This window comes from Astatotilapia calliptera, unplaced genomic scaffold, assembly GCF_900246225.1.
Source record: "Astatotilapia calliptera unplaced genomic scaffold, fAstCal1.2 U_scaffold_33, whole genome shotgun sequence".
In the NCBI taxonomy this organism is placed as follows: Eukaryota; Metazoa; Chordata; class Actinopteri; order Cichliformes; family Cichlidae; genus Astatotilapia; species Astatotilapia calliptera.
This window is the reverse complement of record NW_020535771.1, coordinates 114,293-140,891: the sequence shown is the minus strand read 5'-3', so window position 1 is coordinate 140,891 and position 26,599 is coordinate 114,293. Positions and strand designations below refer to the sequence as shown.

General features: G+C 44.0%; 1 protein-coding gene and 1 pseudogene across 4 annotated transcripts; one reads left to right on the top strand and one right to left on the bottom strand.

Moving 5' to 3' along the window:
- Positions 1–26,599, bottom strand: part of LOC113018028 (NACHT, LRR and PYD domains-containing protein 12-like) — a 99,097-nt pseudogene that overhangs the window by 32,458 nt on the left and 40,040 nt on the right.
- LOC113018031 (phospholipase D1-like) lies at positions 10,319–13,052 on the top strand. Of its 4 annotated transcripts, none has more exons than XM_026161108.1 (4): positions 10,319–11,188; positions 11,478–11,726; positions 12,150–12,243; positions 12,586–13,052. In XM_026161108.1, exons 1-3 carry the CDS (start codon positions 10,967–10,969, stop codon positions 12,201–12,203), a joined length of 525 nt encoding a protein of 174 aa, XP_026016893.1. In that variant the 5' UTR covers positions 10,319–10,966; the 3' UTR covers positions 12,204–12,243; positions 12,586–13,052. The 4 variants fall into 4 exon arrangements, 2 of the variants coding, with proteins under 2 accessions (XP_026016893.1, XP_026016891.1); XM_026161106.1 differs by having other exon boundaries at positions 12,582–13,052; XR_003271662.1 differs by lacking the exon at positions 11,478–11,726 and having other exon boundaries at positions 10,950–11,188; positions 12,582–13,052.

Genomic DNA, 26,599 nt, shown 5'->3' with positions numbered 1-26,599 from the left:
CGCTCTTCCATCTCTCTCTCTTGCTCTTCCATCTCTCTCTCTTGCTCTTCCATCTCTCTCTCTTGCTTTTCTATCTCTCTCCCCTGCTCTTCCATCTCTCTCTCTTGCTCTTCCATCTCTCTCTCTCTTGCTCTTCCATCTCTCTCTCCTGCTCTTCCATCTCTCTCTCTTGCTCTTCCATCTCTCTCTCTTGCTCTTCCATCTCTCTCTCCTGCTCTTTTATTTCTCTCTCTTGCTTGCTCTCTCTCTTCCTTTTCCTAAATCCCTCGTTTTGCACAGTCCTTTTCTCCTGTCACTTAATCGTCATCCCTGACGTGCTCTCCGTTGTTGTTTCCCTGCTAATTTTAGCATCACACGGCACAGCTTCTGTATCACGTGGTATAAGGCTCCGCCCTTGTCATTTGTTGAGCAGGAAGAGTGAGCGCTTGTTTTCATGCAGAGTACGTCCCGGATCAAAATGTGAAGTTTTACAAATCACCACTTCTTTAGTGATTATCATTTCAGTCTCAGACAATCTCGTTTCTCTTACAGAGGTTGAATGCACCTTCTGCGGATGGCGGTACCACACAGTGTGCGTGGACTTCCCCTGCACAGAAGGCAACTACAAATGCTGTGAATGCTAAATAAACAGAAACAAATGATCCCTGTTGTCTTTGCTTGATGATTGGTTTGAGTCTTGACAATCCACATTGCTGGCGTTGCATCTTTCAATGCCAGCAATGGCAGGTATCAGTGCTCAAAGCTTTTGTGTTTGTTTCCAACAAGTTGCCCACCTCGGGAAACAAAAATGTGTTCTTTTACTTGTCAGATGAACATATGAGACACTTTGACTCTTCAGTGCAGTGTGGAGCCTAACAAAGATCTGTTTTGTGTCCCAGCTGATCAGCAGGAGGAGGAGAGTCTGACGGAGCAGCAGAGGAACATTTTCAGCTACTTGGACTCAGCTCAGCCACTACAGAGGAAACAATGAGCTCAACACAGAAGATGACAGACAGAGCAGGACCATATGACCAAAGATATTTATCACCATATACATTTGAACATTTGCCATAACGATGTAGCTGACGATAGAATTGACACCAGACAAAATACTTTACAGCTGCACAACTTTATTAAAAACCCATCAATGTATTTTCACTGAAACAAGCAGCTGTTGTTTATGTGCATTAAAGTTATATAAAAATGTAACAGTGCAAATGCAAATTCCTCGCTGACAGTTTAACCAAAAGGCGTTTCCAGTGGAAACTGGCCGACACATCCTGAGCATAACCATGTATAATATCCACTAAACTTCAGAAGAGGTTATACAGTCGTGGCCAAAAGGTTTGAGAATTGCATAAATATTGGAACCTGGAGAAGTTGCTGCTTAAGTTTTTATAATAGCATTTTGCCTGCACTCCAGAATGTTATGAGGAGTGATCAGATGAACTGCATCGTCCTTCTTTGCCATGAAAACGAACTTAATCCCCAAAAAGCCTTACCACTGCATTTCATTGCTGTCATCAAAGGACCTGCTGAGACCATTTCAGTGATCGTCTTCTTAACTCAGGTGAGAATATTGGCGAGCACGAGGCTGGAGATCATCATGGCTGTATCCCGATTCAGGTTCTGCAGCTTTAAAGTCCTCAAGGGCCGCGTACTCAAAGACCGCTAAGGCCGAAGTGCGAGGCTCGTAGGCTCGTGAAATGGGACGTCTAGCCTCCGTCGCGCTGCCCAGGTTGCCTAGCAACCATGATACTAACAGCTGGAAACGTTTCATACAGCTTTGTTTGACAGAAATGAAGGAGAACAGATTTAGTTCATTTGTTTCTACATGAGCTCTGTGTGATTTGATGAGTATCTGAGGCTGAGACCACAGGACTGTGAAACATGATTGTTGGGCTTCATTTCTGTGCTGAACAGTCGTTTAAGATTAGCTGTAAATAACAATTAGCTGATGTTGTTCATGAGACTAAAGTCATCTCACTGTGGTAATGTAAATATAACATGGCCAATATTATAGTTATTATATTAATCACTTCACTCACAGACAAGTATCTGTGACAGTGTGTATACAGATGTATCATATATAAGAGACAAATATTGTTCATTTAATATGTTGGTACTAAATGTGGCTCAATGCTTACATATATGTGTAAAAAGCAAATGTAGGAGCTGTGATAACTGTGTCTGATAGAATGAAGAGTAGACTGATATATGAAATATTCCTTTATTGGGTGAGAAAATCAGACCATGTCATAACTGCTTTAAGTCACACAGAATAGATATCAGAGCCTTAAACAGGCTGACTTCTGCTAAATGGGTCAAACTGGGCAGAAAGTCTACAAACACATAACATCCTTATAGAATATGATGTAACACTATAGATCAACTTAGCTCAGAATATATAAAGCATATAAACAGTTACAGCAATATGATGCAACAAACACAGCAGCTACTGATCCAAAATACTCAAAGCTTCATAGAACTGAAACCAACATTTATTTTTAGCTCCATCCTGCTGCTGATACTGACTTTAGGTTTCTGAACATTAAACTTGTTGCTGCCTTTCATAGTGTGTAACTTGAAGGCCCTGAGTACTTTCTCCCACACTGGAAACACTGGGATGATCACATTATTTGAACATTACCTAATAAGACTGATTCAGCACAGACAGTTATGTTAAACTTTCCTAGCAGTCCTTCACAAACGGGGAACAGTCTGTCTATTCTCTCCATCTGTCAGCTGCTGCTGGCTCTTCCTCCTCCTCTTCCTCACACACTGCTGAGTTTGTCCTGGTGGATCATCAGGGCTGCAAAGCCTCACAGATGATGTGCAGCAGTGGCTCCCTCAGTCTGTCCTCACTCTGGACACTTGCAGTCGTCACACATGGAAATCAAATGTGTGATAAGCTGCAGGATTCAAACACAAGTGTAACTTATAAACACATGTTCATACTTTTATTCCACAATCAGAGAGAAAGAAACAGAGAGAGAGTGCAGGACAGACAGACAGGTGACAGTCTCAGGTGTACACACTGCTACACAACAGCACCAGAGAAGCAGGATTTAGTGTTTGTGTTATTACGAGTGTAAACAAGAAGAGTTCCAGATGGTGCAGTGGACACATGTGTGACTGCTGTGATTAAAGCATCTTTCTTTCAGCTTAACGAGTGAACCGTCAGCTCGTTCAAACACACGTTAAAGTGCGTTTGGCTCGACACCACCGAACAGAGGCAGCAATATAACACAGCTCACATTAACAGTGCAGTGAATCCTGCTTGTGCCGTGATGTTCAGGACTGCAAACTGAGCAGCATCACTGACTTTCAGCTTGTTGTGTTTGTGGATATATGACTGACTTTAATTATCCACAAAATCATCACATTCTCTGTCAGATTAAGGTCGACTATTGAACGGCGTATATTTTAAAGGCTTTAAAACCAAGTTAACGCTGAAAGTACAAACATCACTAATGTCACATAACTCTGCCGACAAGGCATAGCTATGGCTATGAAATGCTCTTTGTGTATCACTTCTTCATTATGAAAGATGTCATTAATGCACTAGTAATGTCTCATCTGGAGTATTGTTCAATCATTTGGTCAGCAGCTAATAAGACAGATCTTAACAGACTTCAGTTAGTCCAGAATAAGGCGTCCAGATTAGTGTGAAGATGTTCATACTATACTAATATTGATCAAATGCATAATAACCTTTCTTGGCTTCCTGTACAGGCTAAAATATTCTATGGCTTACTTGTAGTTCTAAAGAAAGCAATTCTGTTAAACACACCACATTTATTCTGCTCAGCTGCAGTATCCAGATGAAATACATCATCATATTACACAGTTTTCAACAAACTGCAACTTAGTAAATGCTCGAGTTAAAAGTAACGTTTTGTAAAACTGTTACATTTAGAGCAACTTTTAAGTGGAATAAGTTGCCTTAAAAAATTAGAGAATTATTCAAAACTTCAATGAACACTTAAAAGCCGATTTACAGAGCTTTTAGTTGTTGTAAATATTGTAAGACATGATTTGTTTTTGAAATTTGTGTAATGGGCCTCAATGTTATTGATATTCATCATCAACATCATCAACTTTATTTATAAAGCACTTTAAAACAACCACAGCTGACACAAAGTGCTGTACATTGGAACTGTAAAATAAAATTACATGAGATATAAATAAAACACAAATAAAAGAGTGAAATCATTAATTAAATAACTACTTCAATTAAAAAAGAAACTAAGTCTCACTGAGGTTAAAAGCCAAGGAATAAAAGTGGGTTTTAAGACGTGATTTAAAAGTGGACAGTGAAGGGGCCTCTCTAACGTGCATGGGCAAATGATTCCATAACTTTGGAGCCACAATAGAGAAGGCCCCGCCCCCTCTGAGCTTCCTCCTGGATCTCGGTACCTCCAGGAGCAGCTGGTCAGCTGACCTGAGAGACCGACAGGGTGTGTGGAGATGAAGAAGCTCAGAGAGGTAAGGCGGGGCAAGACTGTGAAGGCATTTAAAAACAAACATAAGAATTTTAAAATGAACTCTAAAAGACACAGGCAGCCAGTGCAGAGAGGCTAGCACGGGGGTTATATGCTCTCTTTTTTGAGTTCCTGTTAGGAGTCGTGCAGCTGCATTTTGAACCAGCTGCAGACGTGAGAGCAACGACTGACTGACCCCCACATAAAGTGAGTTACAGTCGTCCAGGCGGGAAGAAATAAAAGCATGGATCACTGTTTCAAGGTGCTGCCTCGAAAGAAAAGATTTTACTCTTGCCAGTCGCCTTAAATGATAAAAACTGGACTTCACCACTGCTCTGATTTGGTTGTCCAATTTAAAATCACTGTCCAACTTAAAACCAAGGTCAGTAACAACAGATTTAAAATAGACTTCCAGGGATCCTAAAACAACAGGGGAGGACTCACAGGGACCACTGGGTCCAAACACCAACAGCTCTGTTTTCTTTTCATTAAAATTTAAAAAGTTTAGAGCCAACCAAGCTTGAATGTCATCTAGACATGTCAAGGGAGGTTTTATGGAGATGCCATCCTTGTGTTTTAGTGGCAAATAAAGTTGGCAGTCATCGGCATAACAATGAAATGAGATCCCATGCCTTCTAAGGATAGAACCCAGAGGCAATAGATACAGTGAAAAGAGCAGTGGCCCTAAAATTGAGCCCTGTGGGACGCCGCATGACAGAGGAGCAGAAGACGATTCGTAACCGAGAAGGCTGACAGAGAAATATTATTATTATTATTATTATTATTGATTGCTTATATTTGAACAATTGTGAAACCTCACTGTGGATGTAAGAGTGAAATTATGTGGATATCTTGAATCCACTTTATTGTGTAATGTTTTATGTGAGTATTTGACGGAAGACGAGCAACATCTGTTGTGGAAGCTAACGGGGTTCCTTTAGAATAAACAAACATAGGATTTATTATCACTGAATAATTATGTATAAATCTATACAAATTATAGAAATATGTAATAGGAAACAACAAAATGATCTAAATTATAAAATAGTGTGTGTGTGTGTGTGTGTGTGTGTGTGTGTGTGTGTGTGTGTACAATCAGGAGGGATGGGCATGATTTTAGTGTTTGAAGAGTCATGAATTATCTTTAACAGCAGGTTGGATGTAATGTGTTAGAACTACCAGCAGGTGGGGATAAGAGACCTTTAAGGTGTTTGGTGCCACGCTCCACCTTCAGGTTTAAAACTAGTGTTAATGGAGTTTGAAGGTTGAGTTTGTTCCACGACTGCATTTCACTCACTGCCTCTGTTTGTATCTCTGTCACTGCAGGACCAACATGGAGCCAGAAGTCAGCGCTCTCAGGAGGCCGACAAACCTCACAGAAGAAAGGGAGAGAAAAAACACACCTGTGACGAGTGTGGGAAGGGTTTTACTGTGAGGGCTAAACTAAAACAGCATCAGGTCATCCACACTGGAGAGAGACCGTTCAGCTGTGACTTGTGTGGAAAGTCTTTTTCCTGGAAGGGTTACCTAAAAACACACCAACTCATCCACAGTGGAGTTAAAGCGTACAGCTGTGATCAGTGTGGCAGAGCTTTTACTCACAGTAGCACCTTACAGAGGCATCTAGTTACCCACTCTGGAATTAAGGCATACAGCTGTGACGAGTGTGGGAATCAGTTTACTCTGAAGGCTTCACTAAAACAGCATCAGGTCATCCACACTGGAGAGAGACCGTTCAGCTGTGACTTGTGTGGAAAGTCTTTTTCCTTGAAGGGTTACCTAAAACAACACCAACTCATCCACAGTGGAGTTAAAGCGTACAGCTGTGATCAGTGTGGCAGAGCTTTTACTCAAAGTAGCCACTTACAGAAGCATCTAGTTACCCACTCTGGAATTAAGGCATACAGCTGTGACGAGTGTGGGAAGGGTTTTACTGTGAGGGCTAAACTAAAACAGCATCAGGTCATCCACACTGGAGAGAGACCGTTCAGCTGTGACTTGTGTGGAAAGTCTTTTTCCTTGAAGGGTCACCTAAAAACACACCAACTCATCCACAGTGGAGTTAAAGCGTACAGCTGTGATCAGTGTGGCAGAGCTTTTACTCACAGTAGCAGCTTACAGAAGCATCTAGTTACCCACTCTGGAATTAAGGCATACAGCTGTGACATCTGTGGAAAAACTTTCAGCCAGAGAGGGAGCCGAAATAAACACCTACGCATTCACACCAGACATGATGTGTACTGCTGTGAACAGTGTGGCAAATACTTTACAACAGACGCACACTTACAACAACACATGTTTACCCACACTGAGGAGAGACCTTATCAATGTGACCTGTGTGAGAAGACTTTTAAAGCTCCACATGACCTGAGACGACACCAACAGATCCACACCAGAAAGAGACTCTACAAGTGCAGCTACTGTGAGGTATGTATTTATATTGTTATCTTGTCATTTTAGCCTGACTGTTTGGAACAACTCTGCTCATTAAACTGTGTTAGCATGTTAGCAATTCTACTGCATGGAAAAGCAGCTCTGAGTGATTATTCAGATTTTCCTTTCAGTTATGATTTTAGTATTACTGTAGTATTATGGTGGTAGTATTGTAGTTATTGCAGCCCAGTAAACTGAGTGTGTTAACTGAAACAGTCAAATGTAGTTGGACGTCTGCAGAGATGCTCTTTATTTCAGGCGACGTTCAGGATACAAATGTTGAAGGACTGACTTACACTGTCTTTGTGTCTTTGTTTAGAAGCAGAGCGACACAGATGGATCCAGTTCTCAACCCTGTCATCACTGTGGTGGTGGGAAAGACTTTCATTGTGACCTCTGTGGAAAAACTTTCAGTCGGCAAAAGACCCTAAAAAGACATCAACGTAGACACTCTGGAGACAAACGGAAATACTGCAAAGAATGTGGGAGAAGCTTCACCACACCAAGTGAGTTAAAACAACATGAACTGATTCACAGTGGGGTTAAAAAGCACCTCTGTGATCAGTGTGGGTCATCCTTCACCACTGCATGGAAGCTTGAATCACACAAACGAGTCCACACAGGAGAGAAACCACACAAGTGCAGACACTGTGAGAGAAGCTTCTCACATTCAAGTACTTGTAACAGGCATGAACGTGCACACATGGAAGGAAACTACAGCTGTGACCAGTGTGACAAGAGCTTCAGGAATCTCAGTTCATACTCTGCACACAAACGATCCCACGTTACTAATAAACTGTTTCACTGTTACCAATGTGCCCAAACATTCACCTCATTGTCTGCTCTGTGCAAACATCAGCGCGATCACTCAGGGCTGAAATCACTCCCATCACTGGATCACAGTGAATCTGAAGACACAGAAAGATCCTCTGGTTTCTGTGTCGGACTCAAAAAGCTTGAGATCAGGCTCCACAGAGTTCAGATAGAATCATTTAAACTTGTGTTGAACTGAACTGGTTGCTGGGCTGAACTTCTACATAATACAGATCTACATGGGATCTTCTTTTCTGTATTTTACTGAGTCAGTTTTGTCCTTTTTTCTCTGTCCTGGTTTTGCTCGTCTGTAAATGATTGAAACTCAGTCAAATAGTTCATTGTTCTCCAGCAAAACGTTTTGGAAACTCATGTTTAACCTTTAAAACTCTGACATGTTTTAGCACACAATGCTTCATCGGGGAGTTCACTCATGATTGGACCATGAGAACAAAGGTTTTTAGTTCTTTCAAAGAGAGTCTTGGAGATGTTTGATGTTTCTGTTTTTCTGAAACCACCTGAAAGAAAAACTATTTTTCTTGCTTTATGTAGTGTGGAAGTTTTTAATGTTTCTTCATCTGTGATGTTCTTGAATGTGTTCACGTGAAGATGGTACAAATAAACTGTCCTTTAAGCTTTAGCTCCTAATTTATTCATTATTTATGGATGTAGCACAGCAGCCGTCTCTTGATTAACACATGGAGGGCTCGGGATCTGATGGTGTCGTCTCCCTAATTTGCCCACTCTGTAAATCTCACTCATGGCCAAGAAATTGAAATAAACCTTGTTTCCCTGCTGGATAGTGATCCACTGTAACTCTGCTCCTCCTTCCTGTTTAGGATTTCTGTGGCTGAAGTAAAATTCCCTCCATCCATCACTTATCCCAGCTAACCCAAAGTGAAATAAAGTTTTGCTCGTCTTAAAAAAGCATTACAATAATGGGCATTACCAATGCAAACTGAATGATACAGAAGATGAAAGAAGAGACTTTGATCAGTTAATAAAGCTCATGATCTGGATTCATTGTGGCTGCTACACAGATACTTCTGGGTCACCTCTCTCAGTTAGGAACCTTCCTCACCAAACTGACTGTTGGACCACACCCCTGGTTTCATGAGAAATTGTTTCAGCCATGATTTCTCTTCCTGTATTTCAGAGTAAAGACTGAAGTGACAAATGGAAGCATGTTTAAAAAACACAATGTGAGAGAGACGTTGAGGTCCTTAGAAGTTACCCTGGGTTTTTCTGTCACCCTGCTAGATGTTACACACCTTGTTATTGGACTGATTTCTACTGCTGGACGACTCCTGCGGAGAGTAACAATACTCTTACTAATTAGCTCCCTTTCACAGCTTTGGGGATATTTATTTTTGTGTTTGCAGCGCTGTGAGCCAGAACAGCGAGAGAAAAATCTGCAACAGCAACGAGCCGAATGCTTACGTGAATCGCAGCAGCTGCACATGTGCTACGCTGAATTAGAGGATATCTTTGCTCTGGATTTCTATTTCTACTTTTTCATTTCTATATGATTCTTCTTGCATCTAAACAAAGATGATTCAATTTGCTAAATGTTGATGGCTCTTCGTGCTCAGGTGTAAATGAGACGTAATATTTGCTCTTGGTTTGGTTCTCCTGTACAGAACCTTGCAGTACAACAGAAGCCTAAAAACATTATTTGTAGTTGTTATTCTTAGTTGTTCTGCTGCCTAAATACCACAGGGTCTGATTATGAAGTTATTGAGCTGCACATACGTTACGACCTGCTTAAGTTCGAGGTCACAGCGTCTGTAGAGCAGCTGGAACATAATGAAGTCTACAAGGTTAAAGTTTTCTCTTCAGTTATTGTTCTTTCTGCTGCTTGGTTTGATGGATCTGAGAGCTTTTGTTTTTATTATTGTTATTATAATTATCATTAATATTTTACTCTCTAGAAGCTTTAAAATAGTGTTTGTGTTTGAAAAAATTGATTTAAGAATTGAACAGAAACATCTGTCCTTCTGAAAATCGCCCAAAGGCACGGAGACAAAGTCAAAGGATGCAACCTGTAACTTTCTCTTCCTTCATGTCAGGACCATCATCCATGATTTATATAAAATGCATATAGCAACAGTAGCACTTTAGTTTGGACTTTATGATTTCTGTAACTGGAAAATATTATTTTGTTTAAAGACAGAAGTGACCGCATAGTTGCAACATCAAAGGGAAATATTAATTAATTAGCATCAAGTATATTTGTTGCTTAAGCGTTTGCACTATAACTTAAGTAGGATTATAACTTTTAAGGAAGGAAAGATTTCAGATATTTAGTTCACTGTTTCAGTTATTTTATATGAAATTAAAACATTTACGTTGGTCAAATATGATGCTCTAAATCAAATAAAAGTTTGAAAATAAATGATGTATTTTTAAATGCTGCAACAAATGTTCACAAAAAGTAACTATAATTAAAACCAGTTAAACAAAATCAAATGTTTGAATCATGCTTAACCAAATGCCAGGCTGGAGAGCTGAACCTAAAGTATACGTAGAAAGATTTCAACATGTGAGCAGTTTTTAATGTTTTTATCACATATAAATGTCACAGCAGTGGGTCCTGGCCCAATGCTTTGTGTTTTTGGTTTTCTTTGACTCTTGTTTTTCTTGGTTTTTGTTCTTCTTATTTATCAGGCTCTCAGTAATCTTAGTTCTCCCTCCCTCAGTGTTCATTTCAGCCTGTGTTTAGTTTCTGTTCCCGTGTCCCACGTTTCATCGTTTCATGTCGAGTCAGCCCTGTCTCTCTGTTTCCTGTGTCTCCCCAGTCAGCCCCGCCTCCCTCGGGCACTCATGTGTGATACAGAGTAATAAACCTGACTACATTTGCTACACTCTCTTTATTACCTGTTACTTTAAAATTCATACACTAATTATATCTGCCCATCTCTCTAATGTGAAGGTCAAAGGTCAACATCCCAGTGACATAAGAATAATCCCAAAGGGGCAAAGGCAGCGGTTAATTTAGCACATTTAGCATTAAGGGTACAGCAAGGATATACTTTTACTTATTGTGGCAGGGGTGTGGTCTCTGGCCTGCTGCAGTGGAGGCTGGTGGCGGGACGTTGGACGGCACAGGTGAGGGTGATGGAGCTCATGACTCTCCCCTTTATAGTGACGGAGGAGACTGGCGTGGGGGAAGCGTGTAGTGGAGGAAGCCGAGGAGAGAGCTGGTTTCTGGCTACAAAGATGGCGTCAAACCAGAAAAGATTGCTCGTGGTCCAATAATGTGTCAATCACCTGTGAATCAAACTGTGTGTGGCTCAGTTCATGTCACAGTGTTGTTTAGTATATCTTCACTTGTCTCACTCTCCTTCTGTTCTGTCCATCAGGACGATCCTCAGCGCTTACACAGATCCTCCATCGATGTTTTGGATCCAATCAGTGATCAGTTCTACGAGGAGGCCTGGATGTTCACCAGCGCTCGCTACACCTCCATCTACCAGAAGGTGAGTGTACTCCTTTGTACTCAGATTAACATTTTACTTCTTAAAATACATTTTCATATATGAGCTTTCTATTATTTCATGGCCATTTAATCAATATTAAAATTACAAGCATATCAACAAAGGTGAAGCTGGTTTTTTCCACTTGCTGTCACACAGTCATGGAGGAATACAATAAATACATAATCAGTCATAGATCCTGAACAATGACATTAAAAGAAAGTCTGTGGCTCTAAAAACTAAACAGTATAAAGACATGCTCCAAGCTGCTGTTTCTCTCCTCCTCCTCTAGGTTTTCCACTGTCGGCCATCCAGCGATGCTGGAGGGCTACCTGGCCAATGCTGGCCTACACAAAGAGGTCCTGGCTCGGAGGAGCTGAAGGAGATCCTTGCCTTCCTCATCAGTTTCCTCTTCAGTTCCTATCCCAACAAAACCTTCTTGCACCTATTAGCTCCAAAGAGGCTATGGTGCCCGTGGAGGTCTGGACCTGAGGCCTGTGCTCATCACGTGGATAGAAAACACTCTGACACCATTCTGGAGGTCTGATGGGACTCTGACCAAAACACAGATGAAATAAAACTTGTGGCTGGAGCTTTTAAAATGACTTTTTCACCTCATAGATTAATGCTCATGATTGCATGTTAGCAAGACAGCATCTCCCCAAGGTGAAACTCTCAGGAGACATTTACTCTTAAACTGTAATCTGGTTGAGACTACTTGAGGAGATCTTAGTAGCGAGTATGTGGATTTAGTCTCTTCACCAACAGCAGACAGACCCATGCCAAGAAAGCAGACATGTTCTCAAAGAAAGCCGAGAGCAGAGATTGGAAAAAGCTAAAAAGAAAAAGCTGCAGCTTCAGACGACTATCTGCCTGTAAGGCTGAAAAAGTCCAGTTACGCTCTATTTTGGAAAAGCTCCCAGTTTTGGTAACCTGGACTTTTATTTCCCCTCTTCTGCTACAGATGTTGACTGTGACCTCAGAGGCCAACTGGACCACACAGCTGCAGCAGGAGTGAGGGAGAGGAGTCTTCATCCAGCTTCAAAGAAAACATCCAGGTAAAGTGACGTGGATCAGCGGATAAAGCCGTCTCCACTTTCAAAGGAGATCCTCTGAGAGAGAGACTCTCTGAGCCATTTTAGCCTCAAATTATAGGACTTTATAGTACAGCAACACTTTTAAAGGACAAAAATAACATAAACTGTGACTGTAATACAAACAAAGTATTGCATGTGTTTTTAAAAGTGTTCCTCCGATGGGCAGGATATCACTATTAGACTGTCCCACCAGCCAACTTCAACAAGAGACCACAGCAGCATTCAGTGATCAGCACAGATGTTCCTCTAACACTCAGCATCTGATCCCTGTTGGTCTGTGTGCTTCTGCTTTTGCTCAGTTAGAAACCCTGCAGCAACCCGACCCAAAACTGTGTCTTCTTGTTGGCCTCAACGTTGAAGTGTCAAACGTCCAACATCTGGAAAGGAAACCACGCCAGTGTACTGTGATGTTTCACCAACATGTGGCAGACGCTGGTCCTGCCTTTCATGCTGACATCAGCAGAGAGCCCCGCCTACCTCAAAGCCTCCCCTGTCATGTATTGATCAGGATGATTATGAAGATGAGCGAGTGCAAATAAGACTGTAAAAGTCCACGAGCAGAATGTTTGGATGCTTTCTAATGATTCATGAATATCATGAGAGTGTTTGTGTGTTTTGTCTTTTCTTTGCTGACGTTTGTTACTAACAAAGACAATTTACGCTCTGTGTGTGTTTTCATCCTTACCAGCCGCACTCTAACTGCAATGAAGGAAACAAACTGTAGAAATGGTCGACTCAGTGACTTCATAAAATATTGAAGTGGTTCAGGTAGAGCCTGATTGTCTCTCTTCTTTGTTTTTGGCCCACTTTGCACCAGAAAGAGGAAACCAGCAGCTGAACAACAGCAGCACGTTTAAGCTTGATAAGCTGTTGTTACAATTTATTTAATATTACTTTCTACACCAGGATCTTTTTCTACGTAGCTGACGGCTGGTAACTGTGCAGGGGCGGATCTAGCAAAGTTTAGCCAGGGGGGCCGATAGGGCATGAACAGGGAAAAGGGGGCACAAAGACAGACTTTTCTTTCTTATTCTCATTTAAAATGTCGAGCTTTTAATAAATAATTATCTGATTCTTACACCCAAAGTTTTCATCTGATGTAAAATGTATAGAAATCCATTACTGTATATAGTAACTATTAAGTCTAATATACCCTAGTAAGCTATAGTACTTTTTCCTTTGGGAAGATACCATCTGTGCAGTTCTGTTGAAGAGCGATGTTGTTTATTCTTGAAAAATAATTTTATTTCTGTGCATTTTTTCACACTGCATCAAATTAAAGTTGATTACGTCGATTCAGCATCATGAGGGGGAGCATGAGGGATGGTTCCTTATTTTTTTTTTTTGCTGGGAGTTTGCAACCCTATTAGTTAGGTTGCTTAATATTTCTGCTAAGTACTCTTTAAAATACCAGAATAGGGAGGATGGAGCAGGTTTACGTTTATTAGATTGATCAGTGTTGCTGAACTATGAAATATTTGGGGTGCAGTGTATTTTTTTTTTTTTTGCATACAGGTCTAACAGAATAGCTTTAGTGTTGTTGTTTATTTAAACTTGAGTATGAACTTTTACAAAATGCAGCAACATATTAAAAAAAACTGTTTTATTGATTAAAAAACACTATATCGGATTCATGTCGGTATCGGCCGATATCCAAATTTATCGGTATCGGACATAAAAAAGTGGTATTGTGCCATCTCTGGTCACTATTGGCGACTCCAATAGGGTTACCTGTCAACTGTGGTGTATGTATGTATGGTGAAAGTCCCTCTTTTTGCTCCTCCCCTCACCTGTGGATGGGCGGTGCTGTTACCGTGGTGACAGCTTGGATGTGTTTCAGTCCTGCCTGGTTATCACTGCAGGAATCTTTCACATTTATTACAGGTAATAACTATGATTTTTCTGTGTATTATGAACTAAATGTATCCTGATACTCACAGAGATGGATGAGCAGAGGTCACATGATGAAAGAACAAACATGGAGTCTTTGATTTATTTAGATATTTATTGATGAATGCAAACAAACCCTGACACTGAACCATCGTCCAGCAGAACAAACCTGATCACATGACCTGCTGACCCAAACAGTGTAAAGCTCCATGGCAACAACAACAAACAGCCTCACATATGTTAACAGAGGCTGTTAGAAGCACAGAGTCTTTACAGTCTTTCTCCTGTTTGGACACAGATCTCTGCACATCTTCATCACAGTTACTCACAGACGTGCAGAGTGTGTGGATATCAAAGCTAAGTTTCCACCATGTTTGTAGTCTGTACTGGGACTCATGGAGCATCTCTCTATGAGCACTCAGTGCTTTAAACAGTGAGTCCCAGTTTAACCAGCAGCCTTCACACCACACATCACACAGACATGGAAACTTCAACCCTCAGACTGAAGACACCATCAGAAATAAACAGATTGTGATGAAGATGAAGAACTGGACCAGTTTGCTGTGGTTTCTTCTGTTCCTGTCAGAAATAAGAGTCTGGCAGCACTTTGCTCTCCTTCCACATGTTTAAGGAGGAAGTGAAGAAGAGCGAGTGAGTCGTCTTCCTCTGTGGGCCCAACATCAGGCAGCAGCCACGTATTTTTAAAAACCCAGCACACTGCTTCAGAAACACTGAGTCCAGGTGACCAGAGTCATGTGATCAGTGAGGTCTTCACTCAGGACGTCACTGCTTCAGGACCTGATTCAGAGGTTTATAAGGACGTGGATCTCAGAGTGTCCTCAGAATCAACAGAATCAGCCCATACACACTTAAGATTATAACAAGCATTCAAAAGCATCTAAGATCATAGATTCAACTCAACAGTTTAAAGTGGTTATAACTGCACCTGTAGTAAAGGCTAATTGGGTACCAAAATGTTTAAACATCTGAATGCAATATCAATGCTGTAGATTATATTATTAATGCAATGGTAATGATGATGATTATTAACAGTAGCAACAAAATAATTTCCCTGATCTCCACATTATACAGGTTATAGTATGTTATATATAAACGTAGCTGAAGCAGTTTCATTTGTAGCTTCACGCTGCACTTCACATGTTTGTCCACCAGATGGCAGCACAGAGGCCTGTGTTGGAAAGCTTTGAGTAATGAAGCGTTTTCAATCCAAGCTTCAGAAAGCTTCATGTGGTCATCAAGGAAGCAACCAGGAAATATCTGCTGTGTGTAAAAACAGCAACACAAGAATCCAGGATGAAGACAAGAAACTCAAAGCTCACAAAACAGGTGGAGCTAATTTTGTGACGTGTTTCTGTAAAAACACCACAGAAGTGAATCATCAAAGTTTCCATGTGAGCTGATGATGCTGCTGCAGAGTTTCTGTGAACCTCCTGTGACCCCGCCTCCTCATACAGAGACATCTGATTGCTCTTCAAACTGCATCACGTGGACACATGTGATTGTGTGTTGTAGTATTGATCCCAATGCTGGTATCAGTCCTGGATCAATAACACTGGATGGATGCGTTCAGCATGGAGCCCCTGAGCTGTGTTACAGACAAACATGGAAACTGACAGGTCTGTGTCATTCACAGTCTGTAACACTTCTAAACAACAGAGGCTGACCCAAGTGCCTCAGAGCCAGGCACGCTCACATCACAGCTCTCTAAATAATAATAATAATAATAATAAGAAGAAGAAGAATTACGCACACCCCACTTTTCAACTATTTAGTTGTAAAAAATGTTTGGAATCATGTATGATTTTCCTTCCACTTCTCACGTGTTCACCACTTTGTATTGGTCTTTCACGTGGAATTCCAATCAAATTGATTCATGTTTGTGGTTGTAATGTGACAAAATGTGGAAAGGTTCAAAGGGATCGAATATTTTGCAAGCCACTGTATATGATACTAATATAATACATATACATATATAATCCATACTAATGATGAAGGAACTGAGCTCACAGTCCATTGTTCATTCAGTGAACTACTCAGTTTATTTTGGGCCTCAGAAATGCTCACTCTGTTTGTACATCACTGTCAGCAATAGACTCATTCTGCTGTGTGGACAGGAACACATGTGACATGGTTTCCTGTTTATTTTTGATGCAGCGTTTTATCAAATTAGAGCTGCATGAAAAACAAAAACAGCTTCTAAAAGTTTGACATCAAAGCAAATCTAATGTCTTTCACCAAATTCCAGCAGAATCTTCACCAGGACCCTTTGTGATAGTTTTCATGTTTCATACAAACTAAACACCTCATATGCATTTTATTATTATTCAGGACACCATTACAGACGACACTACATTCAGTGCTGTTTCATTGTTTAATGTTTTATATTAAAAAAAATATTATAATATTAATAATATATAATAATATTTGAGCCAGCCTGCCTCGATGTGCATCCCTGAACCTGTGCAAATGTCTTTTTTTATTATTTAATTTTATTCTCAAAAGATTTTATATTTCCTGGGGGTGGAATTCCCCTAGGTGGCGCTGTCATTTTATTAATTTAATAACCCAGCTGACCACTTGCTCACATACTTGGCGTTGGTCGACAGGATGCACATTTGAGATTGAGGGTTGGTCTTGTAAATTAATTGTTTTATTTTGGCAGAGAGCATAGTTCACCTGTTTTGAAGACCTTTTTAAAGTGATTGATTGTAGACAAGACAGCAGCATTTAGGTTTAGGAGGAATATTAACATGATTTTAGCATTTTGCGACCCTAATTTTCCCTTGCTTTTGGTTGCTCTAGCGCAAGAGGAACTGCAGCAACTTACGGACTTGGTGGCACAGTTAAGAGCAGATAATGAGCGGATGCTTCGGGATGGCAGCACTGGTCTGGTTTCTGGTGGAGCGGCTTCAACCTCCTCGGTAACTGCTGGGTGTTTGCCAGGTGTTCGTATTCAGGCCACTGTTCTAGAGCGGTTGGTGGTGGTGCCTAGGGACCGTAAATGCCCCATGTTTAATGGAAAGACATGCATCAATATAGCCAAATGGGTTGAAGAGGGTTCAAGCATGCATGCGTGCCCAGCATCTGTCCGTTACTAGAAGAAGAGAAACAAGAAAACACCCACTGATATTCCCTAAAATGTAGTGTTTTGTTTGTTTTATTCAATTCCAAATATTGTGTAACAAGACAAAACTGCAAACATGAACGCAATTTTTTTTCTCACTGTTAACTATCTGAAGCCTTTCAGTTTCAGTTTTATTTGTCATATGCAAGTTAGCACAGGGTCAACATTGCAATGAAATATATTTGACGAGCAGAAGACAGTCACTCAGCAGTACAGTACAGTACAAAATAAACAGCTCTTTCTGGTACGCCCTTTCTCGCCAGACACGTGGCAGCACTTTTGCTACAATTTTGTTTGTATTTAACAAAATAAAAATGCAAGCATAAGAGTACACATTAGTTTTTGAATGCAAGTGAAAAATGTTTTTTTTTCCAAATAAATCTCCCACTGAACTAACACAGCCAATCCCTAAACACGTTTGCACTCTCTTGTCTGAACCGTGGTAAGGAGACCTGTGGCTAATACTTATGGGTTCCGTGTCGGGCTTGTAGCCGGGAACTAGCTTAACTTTGCTAGCGAGAGACAGAGAGAGAGGCGTTGAAAGGCTGCTCCAGCAGAACTATATTGTTTCGGAGGAAAACACGTACACAGTGTACAGTCGAGTCTTTACAGCTTACTTACAACTGGGCTCGTCGAGCACTCTTTTTGGTTGCAGTCGTCATTATTATATTCACATGCTTCCATCTCCCGTTTCTGCTCGGTAGCACCTTGTACATTTCGACTTTTCTCCCTCCCTCAAGCTCACAAGCACACACAGCGGGAGGGGCAGTCTCACACAGTCTCCCTGCAGCACGGACTACACCGCCCATGAGGCTACAGTCTTAAAGGGCCATGCCTGTAACACTTTTTTTTTTTTTTTTTTTAAGTGACATCAGAAACAGCAGCATGTGACATCACGTGATGGCGGAGCTTCAGTTCATCCTTTGTCATTTTTTTTTTTTTTTTAATAGGACAGGGGGAAAGAATGAAAGAAAGAGGGGGAGAGAAAGAAAGAAAACCAAAGGGGAGAAGAGACGGTGAGAAGGGGGGAAGAGAGAAAAAAAACCAAACAACAACAACAAAAAAAAAAAGAACTCCTGGGTCACCTGTATGGAGAAAAAAAACAAACAAACAGAGGAGACAGCAAACAACAAAGAGCAACATAATAATAGAAAAAAAAAAGCACCATCACAATAAACTAGCTAGTCATAGATATCAATAGTTACTAAATAATAGACGATATTGTTCAGCACGCAAGATAGACAGCGCACAGTGTGCTTTGAGGCAGCAGCCAAGAAGGCTTTAGTCCGCGTCTGTGAATACCCATGTGTACACCTGTGTGCATACCTGTGTGGATCAGCATGCTTGCATTCCAAAGGTTTCTCCATGTAATGATCTGTTAGGGAGTGTGGGGAGCCACAGCCCTGTCCTTTATGGTATCAAGCGGGTATGGAGGAGATCAAAACTCCAGACATCCAGAGGCCCCCAGAACACAAGAGCCCAAGGAAGACCCACAGAGGGGCAGCTGCGCCACTGTCCCAGTAAGAGCTAAGGAGAGTCCCAGATGAGGGCTCATTCAGCAGCCGCGGAGCAGAAGCCAGGGGGAGTTGCAGTGATGCGCCCGTGGGCTCCGCCGGCAGCCAGCTGTGCCTGAGTGACCGAGCCCCAGGCCGAGAGGCCGGGGGCACCCCACCTCCGAAATGGCCCGAGCGAGCCCCAATAAGCGGCCGCCAAGGAGTGAGCCGGTGTGTACCCGGACGCCCACCCCCAGATACAAAGAACCACCAACGCACCGACACCTGAGGGAGTCCGCCACCGGCAGGGGAAGTGGTGGTAGGTGGAGATAGGCCTCCAAACCTTAGAAGGCCCGAGATGTCCCCAGAGAGGTGGCGTCTGATACCCAACCTGACATATAGATACAAACATACAGGCACACACAGACACAAACATCCATTCCCACCCTCATGCTCTCATGTGCACTTCACACTCAACCGACGTGGAGACAAATATAAAGAGACGCTGTATACGCGATCACACTCCCCAAGCGTACTCTACAAACCGGGTCTAGGTACCCCTGCCCCTGGAGGGGGGAACTGCACCCAGACCCAGGTGGTGTTACCCTTTTCCCTGCGGTGGGGAGAGGCAGACCGCCCCGACTCCGCAGCAGCAGGGAGGCCCCACATCCCAGACCGCAGCCGGACGGCCAACTCCTCCTAGCCCCCCCGCTTCAGCAGGCCGCAGAGAACGGGGGTGAGAGAAGACTCCAAACCTCCCTCCACCCGCTCATAGTAGTGTTGATGCATATGTGTTCTAAGGTGTAATTAAAACCCAGGAGGGCATGGAGCTACCTGCCAGAGAGCAGCAGGTAAGCGCATAGTCCCTCCTGTTAGCCCTCAATGTCTACATGTATTTAAAATTGAGAGGTGGGCAATGATGCCAGGGGTGAGGTGTACACCCTGATGGTAACTTGGACTCCGTGTATTGTGCCCACCCCCAAGATCCTATATGTATGTGTAATGAGGGTGTGAGTGATGTGAATGTCTAAATGTCTAAACACGCACATTACCAACTCCGGAAGACGATCAAAGCAGCCAAACGTGAGTACAGGGACAGGGTGGAGCAACAGTTTGACAACCCTCGGAGTATGTGGCAGGGACTAAACACGATTGCAGACTTTAGAGGGAAAACCAGCACACCGCAGACCACGGCCTCTCTGTGTGAGGATCTAAACGTATTCTACGCTAGATTCGACACAGCGAACACCATGAGACCGGACAGTGTGCGCACCGCGGATGACGTCAGTGCGCACACTGTGTCTGAGGAGGATGTGCGGAGGTGCTTCAGGAAGGTGAACGCGTGCAAAGCTACTGGTCCGGACGGGATTCCCGGCCGCGTCCTCAAGTCATGCGCGGCTCAGCTGGCTGGAGTGTTCACACACATCTTCAACCTTTCCCTCTCTCTGTCTGTAGTCCCAGCCTGCTTCAAAATGGCCACCATCGTCCCTGTACCCAAATCCTCCACCATCTCCTCATTGAACGACTGGCGACCTGTAGCCCTGACCCCCATCGTGAGCAAATGCTTCGAGAAGCTGGTCAGAGACTTCATCTTCTCTGCACTACCCGACTCACTGGACCCTCTACAGTTCGCATACCGCCACAACAGGTCCACTGATGATGCCATAGCCCTGACACTACATACTGCCCTGTCACACCTGGAGAAGAGAGACACGTATGTGAGAATGCTGTTTGTAGATTACAGCTCAGCATTCAATACCATCGTTCCCTTGAAGCTGGACAGGAAACTGCAGGATCTAGGACTGAGCAGCTCCCTCTGCAGCTGGATCCTTAGCTTCCTGTCTGACAGACGCCAGGTGGTCAGACTGGGCAGCATCACCTCATCCCCCATCACACTGAACACTGGTGCTCCACAGGGGTGTGTACTGAGCCCTCTCCTGTACTCACTCTACACCTACGACTGCACAGCCACTAACAACTCCAACATCATTGTGAAGTTTGCGGACGACACTACAGTGGTGGGTCTTATCACCAACGGTGATGAGACGGCTTACAGGGAGGAGGTCAGCGCCCTGACCCACTGGTGTCAAGACAACCATCTCACACTCAACGTCGCAAAGACAAAGGAGTTGATAGTGGACTTCCGGAGGTGCAGAGAAGTACACACCCCCATCACCATCAACGGCGCTGCTGTGGAGAGAGTGAGCAGCTTCCGTTTCCTTGGAGTACATCTGGCCGAGGATCTTACGTGGTCAGTACACATAAACAAAACAGTGAAGAAGGCGCAGCAGCGCCTCTTCTTTCTCAGGAGACTGAAAAGATTCGGCATGAGCCCCCGCATCCTCAGGACCTTCTATCACTGTGCCATTGAGAGCATCCTCACTGGATGCATCACCACCTGGTATGGCAACAGCACCGCCTACAACTGCAAAGCTCTCCAGCGAGTAGTGCGGTGCTCTGAACGGATAATTGGAGGTGAGCTTCCCTCCCTCCAAGACATCTACAGGAAGCGGTGCCTGAGGAAAGCGGGGAGGATCATCAAGGACTCCAGTCACCCCAGCCATAAACTGTTCAGACTGCTTCCATCAGGAAGGAGGATCTGCAGCATCCGGTCCCGTACCAGCAGACTGAGAGACAGCTTCTTCCACCAGGCCATCAGACTGCTGAACACTTCATAGACACCTCAGCTTCACTACTCGAACTTCAACACTATGCACTCCACACTGTATATAAATGCCACTTGTTTTGCACATATTCAACTCTGTATATTTTTATATATTTTATTTATTATTATTATTATTTTTTTACTATTTAATTTGTAAAAATGTGTATACACACACACACACACACACACACACACACACACGTAGGATAATATTTAGTATACACATCCAGAAATGCATACACTATTATATATTGTACATATATTTATTAGTTTCAGATTAGCCATTCTTGTATTTGCTCGTTTGTGTTGTTGTGTTTGCACATCTCTGTTGCTTGTGGGGCTCGCACACAAGAATTTCACTCGCATGTGCTGTGCCAGTGTGCCTGCACATGTGATGTGACAATAAAAGTGATTTGATTTGATTTGATTTGATAAGTTGTGGGATAAAATTGAGGCAGAGGCAGCCAGAAGGGGACGGGGGGGGGGGGGGGGGGTAGCCTCCTCTGCATCCTGGTGACATACCCCTACTCCAAGGCCCTGCATGTGTGGGTGGTTGTGGTGGAGCGGGAGGAGGGAGGCAGCTGGAGATGGGGAGGGAAGGAAGGGAGGGGCAGTGACCCCTCCCTGGGGCCAGCTCCCCCGCTGACCCCAGTAGGCACTCCCACACTCCGCGACCCGCCAGGGAAAAGGGAGCCCAGGCCCATCCAGACCGGGGCCCAGCGCAGCAGCGCCCCCCGGCCCCACAGAGCCCGGGACAGTCCACCCAACCTCACCACAGAGAAAACTGCACCCACCCCACCATCCACCTGTAACACTCTGCCACAAGTTTGAGATCCCTGATCTAGGGGGAGAAGCAAGAGAGGAGATCAAGTTTCGCTCTAATTCAGAGCAAATGGACCCTGCTCGGGTGTTGACTATTTTGAAGGAACTGTATGGTAATGCGCAGTCACATGTCACCCTGCAGCAGGCTTTTTTTTCCAAGGAGACAGCAGGAGGGAGAGACTTTGTAGGAGTTCTCATTAGCACTAATGGCTCTGATGGAACCAGTTAAACAAAGCACACCTGATGGCATGCGCGGTGCAGAAGTGCTTCTCCGGGACCAGGTGTGGAAGATGTTGTTGACAGAACCCTCCGCAGGGAGCTCAAACAAGGGGCTACAGGAGCTCGAGGAAGAGCAGTTAAATCAGCTTGTGCTTGTGCGGCAGGTGATTATCCCTGCTAGAACCTTGTGAGCTGCAGAGCCACAGTTCAGGTGGGGAGTTCACTGGCTCTCCAAACAATAGGATTGGCAGGTTAATACCATCTTTGTTAGATTTTGTATTGTTGATTGTCATTTATGCTTAGAAATATTTAACCATGTATGCTTAGAGGTGTATAATCAGTTGTGTAGTGGTAGTCTGTGTGATCTTTAACAGACTACAAAGCCTTGGTGTGTATTCCATACTAGAATGCACACCCACAGCCAGGGAACATGGGAGAGATCCTATCTTCTCCTTATTGATATATGGTATAGCAAACACACGTATATTTCTTTAAGTATAAGAGCCTTTTGTTCAGAGGGACCCGCTAGACTCCTGGCACCAGCTTTGGGGAGTCTTCACAGGGTCACATCTTGACCACACACACGGCCACAACACTGTAAAGTGTCATACATTATCAAACTAACATTACATTTTCATATTAAGGTGGGGCCAAAAACTATCGTCCTGCGGGCCGCAATTGGCCCGCGGGCCGCGAGTTTGAGACCCATGGTGTAGGAGGACACCTACTCTGTGTCTGGTTAAGTATAAGAGCCCTTTGTTAGGGGGACCGCTGGACTCTTAGCACCAGCTTTGGGGTCACAGGGTCACATCTGGAACACACACACACACACACACACACACACACACACAGGCAAGGTACTCTTTGTGTGCATGTAGACGTCATATGTTAATGAACCTATGCATATTCATGTAACCTCAATAAAAGAACAGTGGTACGGGAGAACGGATGAGAGCAACTGGGGTCAAGCGAAGGAACGGCGCCTGTCCGATTCTCTCCCGTGCACGAGGAACATGAAGAACTTTGCCTACTTGTGTCTTGCTTTGCTGTGTAATTATATTGTCTTCAACGTTCCAGCGGATAGGTTCAAGCTACAAACCTATCAATCTTGTCCAAAGATTGATGTTGTGATTGGTGGGGTATCTGTCCCCTGTCTGGTGGATACTGGTTCCATGGTTTCCACCATCACCGAGGGTTTCTTTTTGGCGCATTTTGCCCCGTGGGGACAGGAACGTCTCCAGTCGTATATATATTGTCACGGACCCGGTTCCGGGGGACTCGGGGTTCGTGAACAGTGTGGACCTTTATTGTTATTAGTGTATTGGATGTATGTTTGCTGCACTGTGCTCTTGTGTTCCGTGTGTGTGTGTGTGTGTGTATGTGGCTGGAGGATGAAGGACAGCCACCTGCAGGCCTGATGGGTGTGGCCCTGCCAGCTGCTGGTCACGCCTAGCTTCCCACACACCTGCTTCTGATCAGGATCGTCGGGGGAACTACTTAACAGAGCGATGGAGCTTCCTCCGGCGCAGGATCGTTGAGTTAGACTCCATGTCAGTGTTTATAGTGCTGGTCAGTGTATGCCTGCTGGAGTTGGTGCCATAACGGCTGTGTCTGTGTTTTTCCTCAGGAGGACAGCGGAACACAGGACTGCAAGACGCACGGGGAGTGTGAAGGCACAGGGGCAGAGAGCACGGGACACCAGCACTTGGGAGAAGCACGCACACGGGGTTCGAGGGAGCAACTGGGAGTTATTGTGTTTACAGCTTTCCACTGTAAATAAAGAGCACTGTTCGCATCGCAGAGTCTGCGTTTTGGGTCCTCCTTTCCCCACATCCCCACGGTCTGCCAGCCAGACCGTGACATATATATTGGTTTTTTAGAGCTCAGTGTACTTCTGTGTGGCAAGGAAAGGCCCTCTTGTGGGATCCTCATAGTTAAGGACCCTCCTGATACCAAGCTCTCTGTCCCTGGTATCTTAGGAATGAATGTAATCCATTGCTGTTATCAAAAGCTGTTTGGGGCTTTTGGTGGCTCCTTGTTTAATTCGCCTTATGTGTCACAGGCAGCGAGACCAGTTCTGGAGGCCCTACATCAGTATCACCAGTCTGCATCCCAAGCCCCAGAGGACATGGTCGGTACCATCAAGGCACGAGGCCTGTGTGGCATGCGGATACCTGGTGGCATCATGCAGCTGGTGGCAACCACATGTTCTCAGCAATTGTCAGGTCAGGCTGTGCTTTTAGAGCCTCCTAAGTCCAGGTTGCCGGCTGGGCTGCTGGCCTCTCCATGTTTGATCCAGATGATCTCGCATGACATGCCTCTGCTTGATGACATACCCGTCCGGCAGAGGTACAGGCGAATTCCTCCTTCTGATAATGGGGCTGTCAGGACCCATATCAACCAATTTTTGGAGGCCCAGGTAATTAGGGAGAGCAACAGTCCTTATGCCTCTCCCATTGTTCTGGTCCGCAAGAAGGATGGAAGCCTGCGTCTGTGTATTGACTATCGCTGCTGAATAGCAAAACGAGGAATTATGCTTTCCCCCTAACTCGCATCGAGGAAATTCTGGTTTTCTACCGTCGATTTGGCCAGCGGGTCCAACCAGATGCCAGTTTCTGAGCAGGATAAGCCTAAGACCGCTTTCTGTACACCGTTCAGCTTGTTCGAGTGGAATCATATATCATTTGGGCTGTGCAACGCTCCTGGTACATTCCAGCGCCTGATGAAGAGGATGTTGGGGGATCAGCAGTGCCATTGTGTTCTCCTCATCAGTCTCTCGGTATTTACAAAGGTTTGACGTGGTACTTGCATGGCTGCAGCAAGAGGGACTCAAGGCCAAGCTGGAAAAGTGTGCTTTCTTCCAGCAGAAGGTCTGCTATCTGGCCCATGTCATCTCCCGTGAAGGGGTTTCCATCGATCCGGCCAAGGTTGATGCAGTAGCCAAGTGGTGACGTCCTTGTTTTGTGTCAGAGCTGAGGTCATTCCTGGGCTTCACTAGTTAGTACCAACGCTTTATGGAGGGATTCCCCATGTTGGCGTCTCTCTTACATCAAGTAGTGGGTAAATTGGCTGGCACAAAGTCAAAGATAGGCTTGGGACAGGCTTTAAGTGATGCCTGGACACCTCAGTGTGAGGGGAGCTTTAAGGCTTTGAAAGCAAAGCTGGTATCCCTCCGGTGCTGGCATGTGCCAACTTAGGTGCAGTTCTGTCCCAAGAAACAGAAGGTGGTGTTAGGCCCGTGGCTTATGCGAGCCAAGGTCTTTGACCCCATGAGCGCAACATGGATAACTACAGCTCCATGAAGCTGGAATTTCTCACACTCAAGTGGGCCATGGGTGAAAAATTCTGAGAGTACCTGCTGGGACAGAAGTGTGTGGTCTTCACTGACAACAAGCTAGGTGCCACTGAGCAGATGTGGGCATCCCAGCTGGCGGCCTTTGACTTCGAGATCAAATATCGGTCGAGCCACAGCAATAGGAATGCTGATGCTCTCTCCCGACAGTATGAGACAAGCTCCAGCTTGGCCGAGGGGTGTGTTGCCTGGGATTTCCGTTTCGATTGTGCTTCAGCAGGCTCCGCGTCCAGTGGTGTTGCCCTCAGCTACTCAGCTAGAAATTGGGTATTCCCGTCTCATTCTCCTGGGGATATTTATTCAGAGGTGGGTAGTAACGAGTTACATTTACTCCATTATATTTACTTGAGTAAGATTTGAAAAAAATTTACTTTTAAAGTACCTTTTTTGCAGAATACTTTTCACTTTTACTTGAGTACATTTGTGAAGAAGAAACGGTACTTTTACTCCACTACATTTGCAAAATTTGACTCGTTACTTTTAAAAAATAATTAGTTTAAAACATTAGATAACATGCCGCCAGTGGAGTTTCCGGTAACTTTTTTACCAATCAGATGTGGCCATGCAGTCACATGACCAGTTTGAAACTGTGGCGGGCAGAGCGGCCCAAGCGTTTCAAAGTAGTGGACACACGGAAAGAAGAAACATTAAAAACATGGTAGAGCCAGTCGTCTACACTAGAGCTGAAGAGGACACCCTTGGCCTTACATACAAAGGATGTTTCGCTTAAA

Bases quoted from the DNA above. Each gene is read 5' to 3' on its own strand.
- LOC113018031 (XM_026161108.1), top strand. From the start codon at position 10,967: ATGTGTCAATCACCTGTGAATCAAACTGTGTGTGGCTCAGTTCATGTC. The intron at 11,189-11,477 runs GTGAGTGTACTC...CTCCTCCTCTAG, and splicing joins ACACCTCCATCTACCAGAAG to GTTTTCCACTGTCGGCCATC. The intron at 11,727-12,149 runs GTCTGATGGGAC...CTTCTGCTACAG, and splicing joins ACTCTGACACCATTCTGGAG to ATGTTGACTGTGACCTCAGA.